The sequence below is a fragment of the Ambystoma mexicanum genome, chromosome 11 (genome assembly GCF_040938575.1).
Source record: "Ambystoma mexicanum isolate Mex_15411 chromosome 11, UKY_AmexF1_1, whole genome shotgun sequence".
In the NCBI taxonomy this organism is placed as follows: Eukaryota; Metazoa; Chordata; class Amphibia; order Caudata; family Ambystomatidae; genus Ambystoma; species Ambystoma mexicanum.
In genome coordinates, this window is record NC_090934.1 from 757,238,050 (window position 1) to 757,252,126 (window position 14,077).

The following is a 14,077-nucleotide window of genomic DNA, read 5'->3' on the forward strand; positions in this document are numbered from 1 at the left end:
GGGATTTGGTCGTTACAAATTGGCTGCAGCAAATCAGAGCAATCGTTCCCTTCATATGAAACCTCAATCCATACTTGGCGCTTACAGCACTTTGTAGTTGTTATCACAAAAAACACTTAGGTTATAAGTCTGCCTGTGCATATATATGAGCTGGAGGAGTCAGTCGATGGTAAATACCACAATTTAGAATCCGGAGTCCTTCCTGAAAATGATATTCCTAAATATGGGCCATCCTATCTGCCCAACACTGTGTAACTTCCTGCAATGGGCACTTCTAACTGCTGGTCTCAGCCCTTTGTTAATACAGTGATGTGAGTTCATTATTTCTTCACCTATTTCAATAACGCCAAGTGTGAGTGAAGAACTAAAGGGATTGCACAGTGATCATACATCTGTTCTAGAAAACAACAGCGGTGTACCCTACCTTCTTTAGGTTCAATCCATGAGAAATGTTGTCAGCAGTCAAGAAGGCAGACACCAGGTGAGTGATGGAGCCTGCCTCCCCGCAGTGAGGCCGGAAGAGAAAGGTACTCATGCCCCTTTCCCTGTGGAAGGAAAAAATACCATGGGTTAGACTGGGTCTTATGTGATATAGGAATGTGCATTTTTAATGTAGCCATTTATCACTTTGCCTCTGATAAAGAAGGACTCGGGGAACTTTTCACCAACAATAAGGCAGAATGTTGGGCGGAGGGGGCCACTCTGTCCCCAGATACAGGAGGATGCAGGGCAGAACTAGCCAATATGTGTTTCTCCCTGCTGGAGAGCTATGCAGAGCCTAAGTAGCCAATATCTAAATTCTCCCTGATGCAGGAGGATGCAGAGGGAGCCAATTGATACTTTCTGCCCTGATGGAAGGCCTCAGATGCAGAAGGATGCAGAGTAGAGGCAGTCAACTTTTATTTTATGCTCTGATAAAGGATAACGCAGGGCAGAAGTAGCCGTTGTGTACGTTCTCCTCCAATACCAAAGGATACAGGGCAGAGGTATCCGATGTTTACTTTTTCCCCTGTTACAGAAAAATGCGTGGAGAAGGTACTGCAGGCAACAATTTCTGTCTGCCTTAGTACAGAGAGATGAAGTGTGTATGTACATTGACACGGTTTCTTTATTCCCTGATGCAGAACAGTGCATTGTGTAGTCTTGGGCATTTTCTCCCCTGAAACCAAAGGATTTCAGGCCGGCAATTACTATATTCACTTTCTCCCCTGATCCCGTAGGGTACCTGACAGGTCTTTACTATATTTACTTTCTTCCCTGATCCCGGAGGGTACCTGACAGGCCTTTACTATATTTACTTTCTTCCCTGATCCCGGAGGGTACCTGACAGGTCTTTACTATATTTACTTTCTTCCCTGATCCCGGAGGGTACCTGACAGGCCTTTACTATATTTACTTTCTTCCCTGATACTGAAGGATACCTGGCAGGCATTTACTATATTTACTGTCTCCCCTGATACTGGAGGATACCTGACAGGCATTTACTATATTTACTTTCTCCCCTGATACCAGAGGATACCTGACAGGCATTTACTCGATTTACTTTCTCCAGTGATACTGGAGGATACCTGGCAGGCATTTACTATATTTACTGTCTCCCCTGATACCGGAGGATGCCTGACAGGCATTTACTATATTTACTTTCTCCCCTGATACTGGAGGATACCTGACAGGCATTTACTATATTTACTTTCTCCAGTGATACTGGAGGATACCTGGCAGGCATTTACTATATTTACTTTCTTCCCTGATCCCGGAGGGTACCTGACAGGTCTTTACTATATTTACTTTCTTCCCTGATCCCGGAGGGTACCTGACAGGCCTTTACTATATTTACTTTCTTCCCTGATACTGAAGGATACCTGGCAGGCATTTACTATATTTACTGTCTCCCCTGATACTGGAGGATACCTGACAGGCATTTACTATATTTACTTTCTCCCCTGATACCAGAGGATACCTGACAGGCATTTACTCGATTTACTTTCTCCAGTGATACTGGAGGATACCTGGCAGGCATTTACTATATTTACTGTCTCCCCTGATACCGGAGGATGCCTGACAGGCATTTACTATATTTACTTTCTCCCCTGATACTGGAGGATACCTGACAGGCATTTACTATATTTACTTTCTCCAGTGATACTGGAGGATACCTGGCAGGCATTTACTATATTTACTTTCTCCCCTGATACCGGAAGATACCTGACAGGCATTTACTCTATTTACTTTCTCCAGTGATACTGGAGGGTACCTGACAGGCATTTACTCTATTTACTTTCTCCCCTGATATTGGAGGATACCTGTCAGGCATCTAATTTACATGTACGTTCTCCCTTGATTCCAGAGATTACCTGGCAGAAATGTACTGACATTTACATTTTATTACTTTCTCACTGGATATCGGAGGACATTTGGTAGAAATGTACATTCTCACCATATATCAGCGGATACCTGTCAGACATTTACAGGTTTCACTTTCTCCCTGATAACGTAGGAATTAACTTTACATTTCCTTGATTTACTTTTTCCCCTGATTCCCGAGGATACCTGGCAGTCATTTATATTATTTACTTTCTTCCTTGATACCACAGGTTACTTGGCTGACATTTACCTGATTTACTTTCTCCCTTTTCAGGCGATACCTGGCAGACACATGATGTACGTTCTCCCCTGAAAGTGGACGGCAACATACAGCTATTTACATTACACTATTTTCTTTCTCCCCTAGTAAAGCATGATTCAGGATAGTTATGGCCATTATTTACTTTCTCTTCCTGATTCCGGAGGATGCCTGGTACACATTTACATTATTTACTTTCTCTGATATGGGAAGACACCTGGCAGACCTTTACATTATGTACTTTCTCCTGTGATACCAGAGACCAGCACTCGGATCCCTACATTGCATTCTTTACTTTCTCCCTAATAAAGCTGGATTCAGGATAGTTGTGGACATTATTTCCTCTCCCCTCCCGCCCCTCTGAATTCCAAGGGATACCTTGTAGACATTTACATTATTCACTTTCTTCTCTGATACGGGTGAATACCTAGCAGACCTTTACATTATGTACTTTATCCCCTTATACTGAAGAAAAACGTACATATATCTGCAGTACATTATGTACATTCTCCCCTAGTAAAGTAGGATTCAGAATAGTTGTGGACATAATTTACTTTCTCTTCCTGATTCCAGGGGACACCTGGCAGATATTTACATTATATATTTTCTCCTGTGAAACGGGTTGGTATCTGGCAGACATTTACATTATGTACTTTCTCCACTGATACCAGAAGGCAGCTGACAGATATTTACATTATATATTTTCTCCTGTGAAAAGGGTTGGTACCTGGCAGACATTTACATTATATACTTTCTCCACTGATACCATAACACAGCTGACAGATATTTACACTACATTATTTAGTTTCTCTCCTAGTAAAGCAGGATGCAGGATAGCTGTGGACATTATTTACTATCTCTTCCTGATTCCAAAGACTACCTGGCAGACATTTACATTATTTACTTTCTCCCGGTATGGGTGGATACCTGGCAGATGTTTACATTATGCACTTTCTCCCCTGATACCGTAGACCAGATTGCAGCTATTTGCACTACATTATTTACTTTCTCCCCTAGTAAAGCAAGATTCAGGGTAGCTGTGGATATTATTTACTTTCTCCCCTGATTCCAGGGGACACCTGGCAGATATTTACATTATATATTTTCTCCTGTGAAACGGGTTGGTACCTGGCAGACATTTACATTATATACTTTCTCCACTGATACCAGAAGGCAGCTGACAGATATTTACATTATATATTTTCTCCTATGAAACGGGTTGGTACTTGGCAGACATTTACATTATGTACTTTCTCCACTGATACCAGAAGGCAGCTGACAGATTTTTACACTACATTATTTACTTTATCCCCTAGTAAAGCAGGATTCAGGGTAGCTGTGGACATTATTTACTTTCTCCCCTGATTCCAGGGGACACCTGGCAGATATTTACATTATATATTTTCTCCTGTGAAACGGGTTGGTACCTGGCAGACATTTACATTATATACTTTCTCCACTGATACCAGAAGGCAGCTGACAGATATTTACATTATATATTTTCTCCTGTGAAACGGGTTGGTACCTGGCAGAAATTTAGATTATATACTGTCTCCACTGATACCAGAAGACAGCTGACAGATATTTACACTACATTATTTAGTTTCTCTCCTAGTAAAGCAGGATTCAGGATAGCTGTGGACATTATTTACTTTCTTCCCTGATGTAAGAGAAGGCAGGGGAGATGGGCATTATTCCTGCTTCATTTCAGTTATAAATGGTAAACGAAAAGGGACTCCTTATGGCTATGATAGTCACAATAAAAAAAACATGCAATGGAGAGTCACATGTTGGAAATGTCCACCGCTCAGCTAAAGTGCACGCTCGCTCAGGTCTGTCCACACAAGATCACCTTCATTGGGCTGTGTCATTAAATTAGTGCCCATAGGAAGTGATCGCCACTTACTTCCTCAGGTTGTTGAGCACCATGATGTTGGCGTACATGTAGTACAGATAGTAGCTGTAGGGCGGGTTCTGCTCATGCGTCCATAAGTCAGGGTTTGGGCTCTTGTTAGAGAACATGTGGTCACTGTGTTTGGATTCATCATCGACGCTGTCGAAGCCGGTCACCTATAATGAAAGATCATTCCCTGTTACAGGAAACTCGCGGTCATGCAGCTGAGGGCATGGGTTGCGCAATACCGCCAGAAAATGGAGATGGCATAGATCGAAACCGGGCTTAGAAATCAGGTTATTTATTTGTGATGTTAATGCTAGGGATTTAAGTACCACATTTAGCACCCAAACTATGGAACGCCCTACCCAACACACTAAGAGCTGAGACCTCCCTCGCGGCGTTCCTCAAAGGGCTAAAACCCACCCTCTTCTACTAACACAGGCCCCCACCACATATCCTCCCCTCCCCCGGATCTGCCCGCCTCCTGTAACTTTGTATTCAGTACTGTACTGTTTAAGTAACCAAGTATGTCTACCAAACCTACAACGATGTGTGTACTGTCATGTAACTAAGTATGCATTTCTTGTAACCAATATCTAATGTCTATAACAGCGCTACGATGCCTATGGGCTGCTGCGCACTTTATAAATGTTAATAAATAAGTCAATAAATAAATAGGTGGGCTGCAGCTAGCCGAGGCAGAGCTCCAGCAGACTCAGAAAATTGTTTCTGAGACGGGGCCCTGCCGGGGCTCTCTAAAGTCCACTGCTAATTCCAACCCACCAGGCTGCAGGAAGGCAAGGCTTTTTTTTCTAAAGACTGAAGCTCTTGCATGTAAGCAAGGGCTTCACTGAATCTCTTATGAAAGGGGTGCCTGGCAGGGATTTGGTGACACAATGAAAAGGCAAGGCTTTTTTTAAAAAAGCCTGAAGCGCTCGCGGGAAAACGAGAGATTCAGGCTTTACAAATAAAAGCCTCGCCTTTTTATTGTGTCGCCGACCTCCTGCCAGACACCCCTTTCATTAGAGATAAAGGGATCATCACCTTCACACCCTAAGTGAGAGGGTGATTATCCCCACATCTAAAGTGAAAGGGGTGCCTGGCAGGGGTGTCAGCGCAGCAATTAAGTCAGGCAATATTTACCTAACCTGAATGCTGTTGGTTAGGCCACAGAAAAATCGAGCCGGGGCTCTTACGGGGGCGTGACCTAACAGGCAAAATTCAGGCAAGGTAAGTGTTTTTTCTTAAATGTGGGGACAACCCCCTGCCAGGCCACGCACCCTAAGTTCCCCGGCTCGCGTTTCAGGTCACTTGCGGCACTGGTTTATGCATCAAATGAACGGTTTACACAGGCTACTTTGGGGCATAAACTGGCAACAGTTTGCCACATGGGACTAACTTCTTACATTTGATTGCTAAATATTTGCTTGCATTGAGAGGCATTGAGATATTAGGCAATTTCTTAGGTCACGCACAGGGCACCCTTGTAGGCAAACCGGATGAGGAACAACCTGTACATCAAAGCTGGTGCCTAAGTTATGATGGCACGTCTAGATCCTGTTCTGGCCAGGCGGGACATAGGTAGCCCTTTAAGCATCTACATAAACTAGGAAGCATCTCAGAACACTGAGAGTGTGATGGCATGAGCCACATCGAAAGTGTGTTACCAAAAGGAGGCACCTAGAAGTAGATGAGGCTCCAGGCCTTCCCACTTTAATGCTCTCTACCTGTCCGAGCTGCAAGCATGATAAGTACTGGCTCTCACGTCTCACTGAGCAGCGGGCGGGAGCACTACAGGGGCCACCTACAGGGCTGATGACATCGGTGCGGGGGCTCGGTACCCATGTACAAAACAAACTTCTGAGCCAATGATGAAGTGAAGTATTATAAGAAAAGTGAAGTCATTTTTAAACAGGTTGTTGCTGGCTGTAAGGAGGTGGAGAAAATGATCAACTTAAACATATATGGTGGAATTAGAAAACAGATACAAATAGAAGAGTATTTCTTTGGAACATACTTGGACCGAGATAGACGTTAAATGTCTTAGTGAGGAAAATACCCTCTGCCCACAAGGCAGGTGATGCGGCCTGATTGGTTACATTGCTGACCTGCTAAGCCAAGACCCTGGGCCTCATTACACGGATGGCGGTAAGGATTTACCGGTACCGGTAAAATACCGGTACCGCTAAATCCTTACCGCCTTACTACGAGGTCCCTTTGCGGGTTGGGGGATTTAACGCCTGCTTTTTGCAGGCGTTAAAAACCAACCCGCAAAGGGACCCAGGGAGCTAATTACGGTACCGCAATTTGCGGTACCGTAATTAGCGCCTTCCCCATTCCCATTATGCCCTATGGGGCAAAAATGGAAATGGGGAAGGGCAATGGTGGAAGGGGGAATTACCGCCCCGCCAACCTTGGAATGGGGCGGTAATTCCCCTTTCCGCCAAGGCGGTGCCGGTATTTTACCGGCATGAACCATGGTGCTAATAGCGCCATGGTTCTCCGCCATCCGTGTAATGAGGCCCCCTGACTTCTAATCTCGGCTACAGTGCATGACCAACAAATTACAAGATTCAGATACATTCCATTTATCTCCCAGTGCCTCTGACTGTAAATATATATAATTTAATATGAAATCATAACAAAACACAGTTTAATGTGCAGTCTAGTACTTTGTCAATTACATGTTCCCTGCCCGTTATATCCTGCTTTCTGTAACCCAAAGTCAGCCATGCCCCTCATACCACACCACCCTGTGTGCAGCACCACATGTCCAAGAAGCCCAGGGAGCTAGGAATCTAAAGTCACATTCAGAGACGCATACAATAAAGGAATACTGGTGGCAGTAACCAGAACAAGCTTGTGTTGGGGGTCAGGGCACTAGGAGAGGGTTCGAAATTCAGGGAAGCTGAAATCCACTGAGGTCCTGCTGGTAGCCTAGAGGAGCCCGCTTAGCTTGACACCAACAGCTACCAGGGGCTACCTTTAGCTCCCTAAATCAACTGATGTCAAACCAACAAACCTATGTGAATTTACCTCTGTGCATTTGGGCAATCTATAAATAAACATTAGGACACATCTATATGACATTAAAACCATAAGCATTCATAAATAATATACAAAATTATATGTTTGCATCGTAGGCAAAGATTAGATTTGCTCCTCGATCCCAAGTGTTAGCCCCTGGTCGTTTGTTAATGCTGGATACCCAGTAGCTGCCTTTAGCCCCTCCTTATCTAATCTTCATTTCAATCCCCGCAGGGTGTCTACTGCCAGATGTGGTGGTTCAGAAGGAGAACACGTACTCTGGTTTTCCATCTCAGGTTAGTTATTTATTAAACGAAAGGTGGAAAGTCCTAGGTTTCCCTAAACTATGAGTGCCCAGACCAAGTTCAGTCCACTGTCCAAATTAACCTATCTTGACCCAACCACTATTATAACAACTAAAGCACAGGGGAATGTGTAATGACGAGAAGGAGCCAGGTAAGTTGGAAACAGCTTTATTCTCTTCAACCTGAACAGCCGTGTCCTCGGCCGCTCTCACTACGTCTCTCCTCTCCTTCCAACTGCCAACGACTCCGCACGAGCGTAGAATTCTCCTGAGAATTCCACGCTCGTGAAGAGCACAGTGGTGGCCGTTGTGGACCGCGCTCGACCACGTCGGGGAGCGCGGCACGGAAGGCCCCAGTATCAGGCACAGAGGACCGTCTGCTGCGGAGAGAGCGACCAGGCTGCTGGGCTGAAGGAGAGCCTCCACAACAACAGGACACACGGCTTCGTCAGGCGCGTGGGTATCAGGTTGAAGCTCGTCGCCAGTGTAATGACGAGAAGGAGCCAGGTAAGTTGGAAACAGCTTTATTCTCTTCAACCTGAACAGCCGTGTCCTTGGCCGCTCTCACTACGTCTCTCCTCTCCTTCCAACTGCCAACGACTCCGCACGAGCGTAGAATTCTCCTGAGAATTCCACGCTCGTGAAGAGCACAACCGGAAAAGCCATTACAACAGAATGCCTTCCTTCTCTTGTAAGGCAGTCTTCCAGCATGTTCAATTCAATAGCAGATCCAATTATCTGAGCTACAGCAACTATTTTGGCAGCTGTTCTCATCAAATAATGCGATTCACATACTGGATTCTTCAGCATCTTAACAGTGTCTTTTATGTGTTTTCTGCTTTTTTTCCTTTTTACTCTCTTTTCCTTTCACTTTATTAAGGTTTACCCGTTCTCTTCCACTTCCGTGTGAATTGCTATCTTCCTTTTTATAGTGACTCAAGCTTTCTCCTTTTCTCAATGTCCTTTCTTTATCTTGGTTGGGAGAAGTTTGCGTGTCCCAATTATAATTGTGACTTCTCCATATACTCTTGACCCTTGAGTTTGACTAGGATAAGTAGAAGTGTTCCACTTGTGATTCTTACTCTCATACAATCTTGATACCTGATTCTGACTGGGACGAGTAAGAGCATTCCACAAATGATTCTCACTCTCTTCAGACAGACTTAACATTTGATTTTGACTGGGACGAGTATGAACGTGTCTGTAAAGGTTCTTACTAGCTTCAAACAATCTCAATACTTGATCTTGACTGGGACGAGTATGAACGTGCCGGTAGTTATTCTCACTCTCTTCAGACAATCTTAATACCTGATCTTGACTGGGCCGAGTATGAGCATTCCAGTTATTATCTCTGGTCACCTTCCCGGTTCTCCTGCTTTCCCTGTTTCCTGAAAATTCTCCTTCTGTTGTTAAGTAGGCGTCTCTTTCTTCCGTTCTTCATTCTATCAGCTCATTCATGATACTTTTCCAAAAGTGGTTTCAGTGTTATTGACCTGCTTCCAGTTATGCCACCACCCTTCACTTGCTTCGGTTCAGGATGCTTTGAATCCAGCTTCGCTTCTTGCGCCTTCTCCCGTCTCCACCTTCCCACGTCAGAGGTTGTACACAGGCTTCTTTCTTACGGGCGGGCGCAGCGTAACCAAGTTTCCTTCAGCATTTGACTCCCAGCTGGTTTCAAACACCAGGGCTCTCTCTTTCTCCAGGTCTCTGCCTCATATTTATGAAGCTCTGGTGGGAATTCCACTGTGTGGTGTCTATGTCCTTCTTCTCTCTCTGACTTACATTTTGTCTTCCTCTGTTGGCTCTCTTCATCCCAGTACTATATGGATGTTTCTCCATAGACATCATCAGGGTGTTTGTTTGACAATGACAGATTTTAGTCGGCTCTTCATGTTGTCTTTCATTAGATGCCAGTGCAGGTCACCTCCCTAGCCTCACAGGGAAAGGGTCCCCCCTGGGGAGAAGTGACGGAATCCCACGATTCGACGGAATCCCACGATTCGTCACACAGACCAGTGACTCTCCATGTTCAGTCCTCGAGAGCCAAATCCACTCCATGTTTTCAGGATATCTACGCAAACTACATTTGCAAACAAAAACTCTGAAGGCGATTTTGACTACTTTTCTAGCGGTTATCCTAAAAACGTGGTATGATCTTTGCTCTTAATGACAGGAGGTGAGGACCTCATGGTACCAAATTAAATGTTATATGCATAAATACAGAACCACTAACTGGAGCAGAATTATTATTTTGGTGATTTATAAAAGCACTTCATACCAGACTCCACCAGATTCTAAACCCTCAACCAGGGATCAACCCTATGTGACATGGCATCCTCTTGTTCCTCGGGCAAGCGCATTGCCCTTGAGCTAGCCTCGCAGCCTCAGTACTTAATGTCACAAAAGTATATACATTCACATAATTATAAAAAAAACAGCAGTTATGCATGAACTCCCGACAGCGGGAGAGAGAGGGAAAGATGGATGGAAACATTCAAGTACCTAGCCTGCCACAGGAAAAAGTGTGGGAAAAACTCTGCAGGAAATGCAGGTTTCCATAAATGCGCTGTAAAACATGAACTCCTGGTGCCATAACGCAAGGGTAGGTTAGGAACAACAAAAACACAGCAACCAGAATGTATCCCATAAACATGTTCATAATTGGCACATGAGAAAATGAAGACAGCGATGTGAGCAGACGTTTTATAATGTGCCTTTCCGATGCAGTGATGTGCTGCCCTGTGGAATACATCCCAAAATACTTAAGACGTGAGTGCCTCAGTTCGGATCATAAATAAACTACAACGCTATAAATATGTCATACCCAGGCTCAGTGCCTTAACAACTGGTGAAAGAAAACAGAAAAATGTATTCTGTTTTGTGATGTCCTGTCACAGTAGACTTTTGTTACACTCTTTCATGTAAAACCATGTGTATTAGTTCCCTAACTCCATATTTTGTAGAACCCTCAGTCCCAGGTAATTTCCTACAAGCATAAGTCTAAAAAAAAAGTGTACTTGTCTAAGCGAGAGAGGAACCATATGCATAACTATGGGGAACAATATGGGAATCGTCTCTCTTCGCCTATGAGAGTGTGTGTGTATATATATATATATATATATATATATATATATATATATATATATATATATATATATATATATATATATATACATTAACTGAGAAAACCTTAGTTAAGGTGCAGTTAAGTTGCACAGATTTAACGCAACAAAGCCCTTAAAATTCAGCAGATGCAGGAAGTCATGACCAGATTAACTCGGCGCGTTCCCTTTGATGTCCCCCATATTGCCATGTCCCCCACAATGACAATGCCCTTGTGAATCCCTTCTCTTATAATATGTATGTGCTCATGGGTTTTGCAACGGGAAAGCGTTGAGTTAACTGGTCATGGTTTTCCTCATCTGCTGAATTACAAGGGTTTTGTTGTGTTAAAACTGTGCAACTTAACTGCACCTTAACTAAGGTTTTTTTCAGCGAATTTCAAGGGTTTTGTCATACCATAGTTTTTTTTTACAGGTCATTATCCATGGCCTTTTGCCGTGTCCACTGTACATGTTGCGCCAATATGTTTCTTTTGGACCCACTAGGTGGCTATGGGCTTCGACACTATACATGTCTTTCGGGCCCATTAGACAGGGTCTTCGGCACTGGCCAGTGAGAACGGCCTTCGGCCATGCCCACTGTATATTTTAAAACACTACCAGGCCACTAGCCATGGCCTTTGGCCGTGTCCGCTGTACATGTTCCCCCAATATGTTTCTTCTTTTGGGCCCACCATGTGGCCACGGTTTTTGGGCCATATTGCACCCCTTGCTGTGTTGCCCCAGTAGGTTACCCCACTGCTCACTGTAGCTATAAAATTCAATTTTGTTTGTATTCATCTTATTTTTTAAACTCTGTTTTTAAAAAAACCTTTTCCCCATAAACACGGTCATATAAGCAATGGACTTAAAAATAACCCTGAATATGCGAAAATAACCCTGAATGTCTGTGGTTATCGGTGTTACACACTTTTATTTCCCAATCCTGATTTCTAACATAACCAAAAATAAGCAAAAAATAACCCTGAATATGCGAACACCTTCGAGCTCTGAACTTGCTCCACAGCCCCTCCCCATTTCCCATGGTGTGCTCCTTTCCACTATACACCTGTAGCCTGATGCCATTTCATCATTTTTCCTCCTCCAAAAGATATTCTTTCAGTTTTTCAATTTTAAATATTCACGAATATATCGAAAATGTTCACGAAAATCTCTTCCATTGACCAAAAAATAAATGCCGGATTGTTCATTTCTAAAAGCCTCTCTCCTGCAAAGCACCATGGGAGATATCGCTATAATTTCGGGAAAAAGGGGCAACCCTTTCTATGTCAAATATTTTAAAAACTACTGATCCAGTGAATTTCGAGTGACATTCTGACCAAGTTGTGGAGGGGAGTAAATGGAAAAACCACCGGGGACACTACATGGGTGGAGTTACATAGATTAAGGACAATCAACATTAGACATTTTTAAGTTCAGATGGGAAGTCCGGCGAGCTGTATTAGGGATGTGACCATGATGGATGAAGTGCTAGAGTGGAAGCAGAGAAAGTGAGGGACAGAGACAGGTCAGAGGCAAGGGAACAATATTAGTTAGAAGGCAGGTGGGAGGTAAGTTAAGAGGGTAACTCAGAGGCGAGGAGGTAAGCTTTTAACTTGGTTTTGTACAAATCAGTGTGAACGGTTTCTCAGATGTCCGGGGGAAGAGAATACCATGCAAGTGGAGCAAAAAGAGAGAAAGAGCAGAAGCGAGAGTAAGCACTGGGAGGGCGAGATGCCACAAGAGTAGTCGAGGAGACAGAGCAGGGGCTACGAGAAGGCTTGTAGAGTGAATCGAGGAGGATAGATAAAGTGGTGCCTTACCATGGACAGATTTGTGAACCAGGAGAAGAAATTTAAATATGGCCCTTTTTTGCATCGTCAGTTGTCCAGCCTGGTGATGGTACAAGGAAGTAGTCATGAAGTGAGGAGGTTCAAAGAGAGTCCTGGTAGCAAAGTTAATGATCTTGTCGAGAGGACAAAAAACATAGTTGTGGGAACCAAAGAGGATGCTGACAGAGTATTCCAGTTTAGAGAAGACAAGTGTAGTTAAGATATGATTGGCTGGGTTGAAAGTAAAGGGGTGCCTGATTTTCCTTATATTTAGGTGGCACCTATATCTTGCAGGGTGTCTATGGATTTGGAACTGACATCTGTACACCTGAAACCTAGCTAAAACACTGTGCCGGAAGAGGAAACATTATCTCAGAACAGCCAACCCTTGGACCCCACTGAAGTGACAAGTGTTGCAGCTTTTCTATCCTAAACCAATTCTTAACCCTCCGAACCTATACATATGGTTCAATGTTAGAAGCATTTTAATGTTAGGGCGAGTGTTTTGAAAAATGAAATAAGCTCTAAACCCAGAAAATAATTTATGTGGTTGTTATAGGTTTTGATCATTTGGATTGCTCAGTAACACAAGTTATTTTCATAACTAAAATATATACAGGAAGTGTTCATTAGAAATGTACATTGCACAAATTTAAAAATACCCATTATACAATGTAAGTATAATGGGGCGGCCAACGTGCACCTCACAAGGCATTTCCCGCCCTCATAAAAGTGGACCGTAACAAAGAGTGAGACAGAGAAAGAGAGCGCAGAAAGCGAGAATGTGTGTGTGATACATATATATATATATAGAGAGAGAGGTTGTGTGTGCGTTTGTGATATATATATATATATGAAGATAGAGTTAGATCAGCATATGATACAGTGGGTACAGCTCTAGTTTAAGAAAAAAGCTTTTATATTTTTCCTAAAATAAACTCTTTTTCTCTCCTCAACCACACAGGTTCATTTTTCCATAGTATGAGGTTTTGGAAGGACTAAGATTGTGCTCTTCTGAAATGAACATTTGGGAATTCCAAGAAGGTGCGCTTGGGAAGATCTTAATTATCGACCTGGGGAATATTTAGATATTGAAGCATTGATTTATCTGTAGTATTGCCATAAAGACTTTTAAGGATGAGAGTTATAATTCTTAAAGTGATTCTGTCGTGATTCAAGCGCCAGTGCGCCTCGGGTGTTGGAGCCCTAGGGAGCGGCCTATAGTTGCTTCATTGCAGCTGCTTCTTTTATTGTCATTGCTGACCACAGTTAAATGGCGGCAGTGTCACGCAG

At 43.4% G+C, this 14,077-nt stretch overlaps 1 protein-coding gene across 3 annotated transcripts in view; it reads right to left on the bottom strand.

Moving 5' to 3' along the window:
* The window catches only part of AMPD3 (adenosine monophosphate deaminase 3), a 144,482-nt gene that overhangs the window by 16,574 nt on the left and 113,831 nt on the right, over positions 1–14,077 (bottom strand). For all 3 annotated transcript variants that reach the window (XM_069623659.1, XM_069623657.1, XM_069623658.1), the window contains exons 11-12: positions 4,530–4,693; positions 425–545 (exon numbers count right to left, since the gene is read on the bottom strand). In XM_069623659.1, coding sequence (XP_069479760.1) covers positions 425–545; positions 4,530–4,693 — 285 coding nt within the window. The remainder of the gene's footprint in view (positions 1–424; positions 546–4,529; positions 4,694–14,077) is intronic.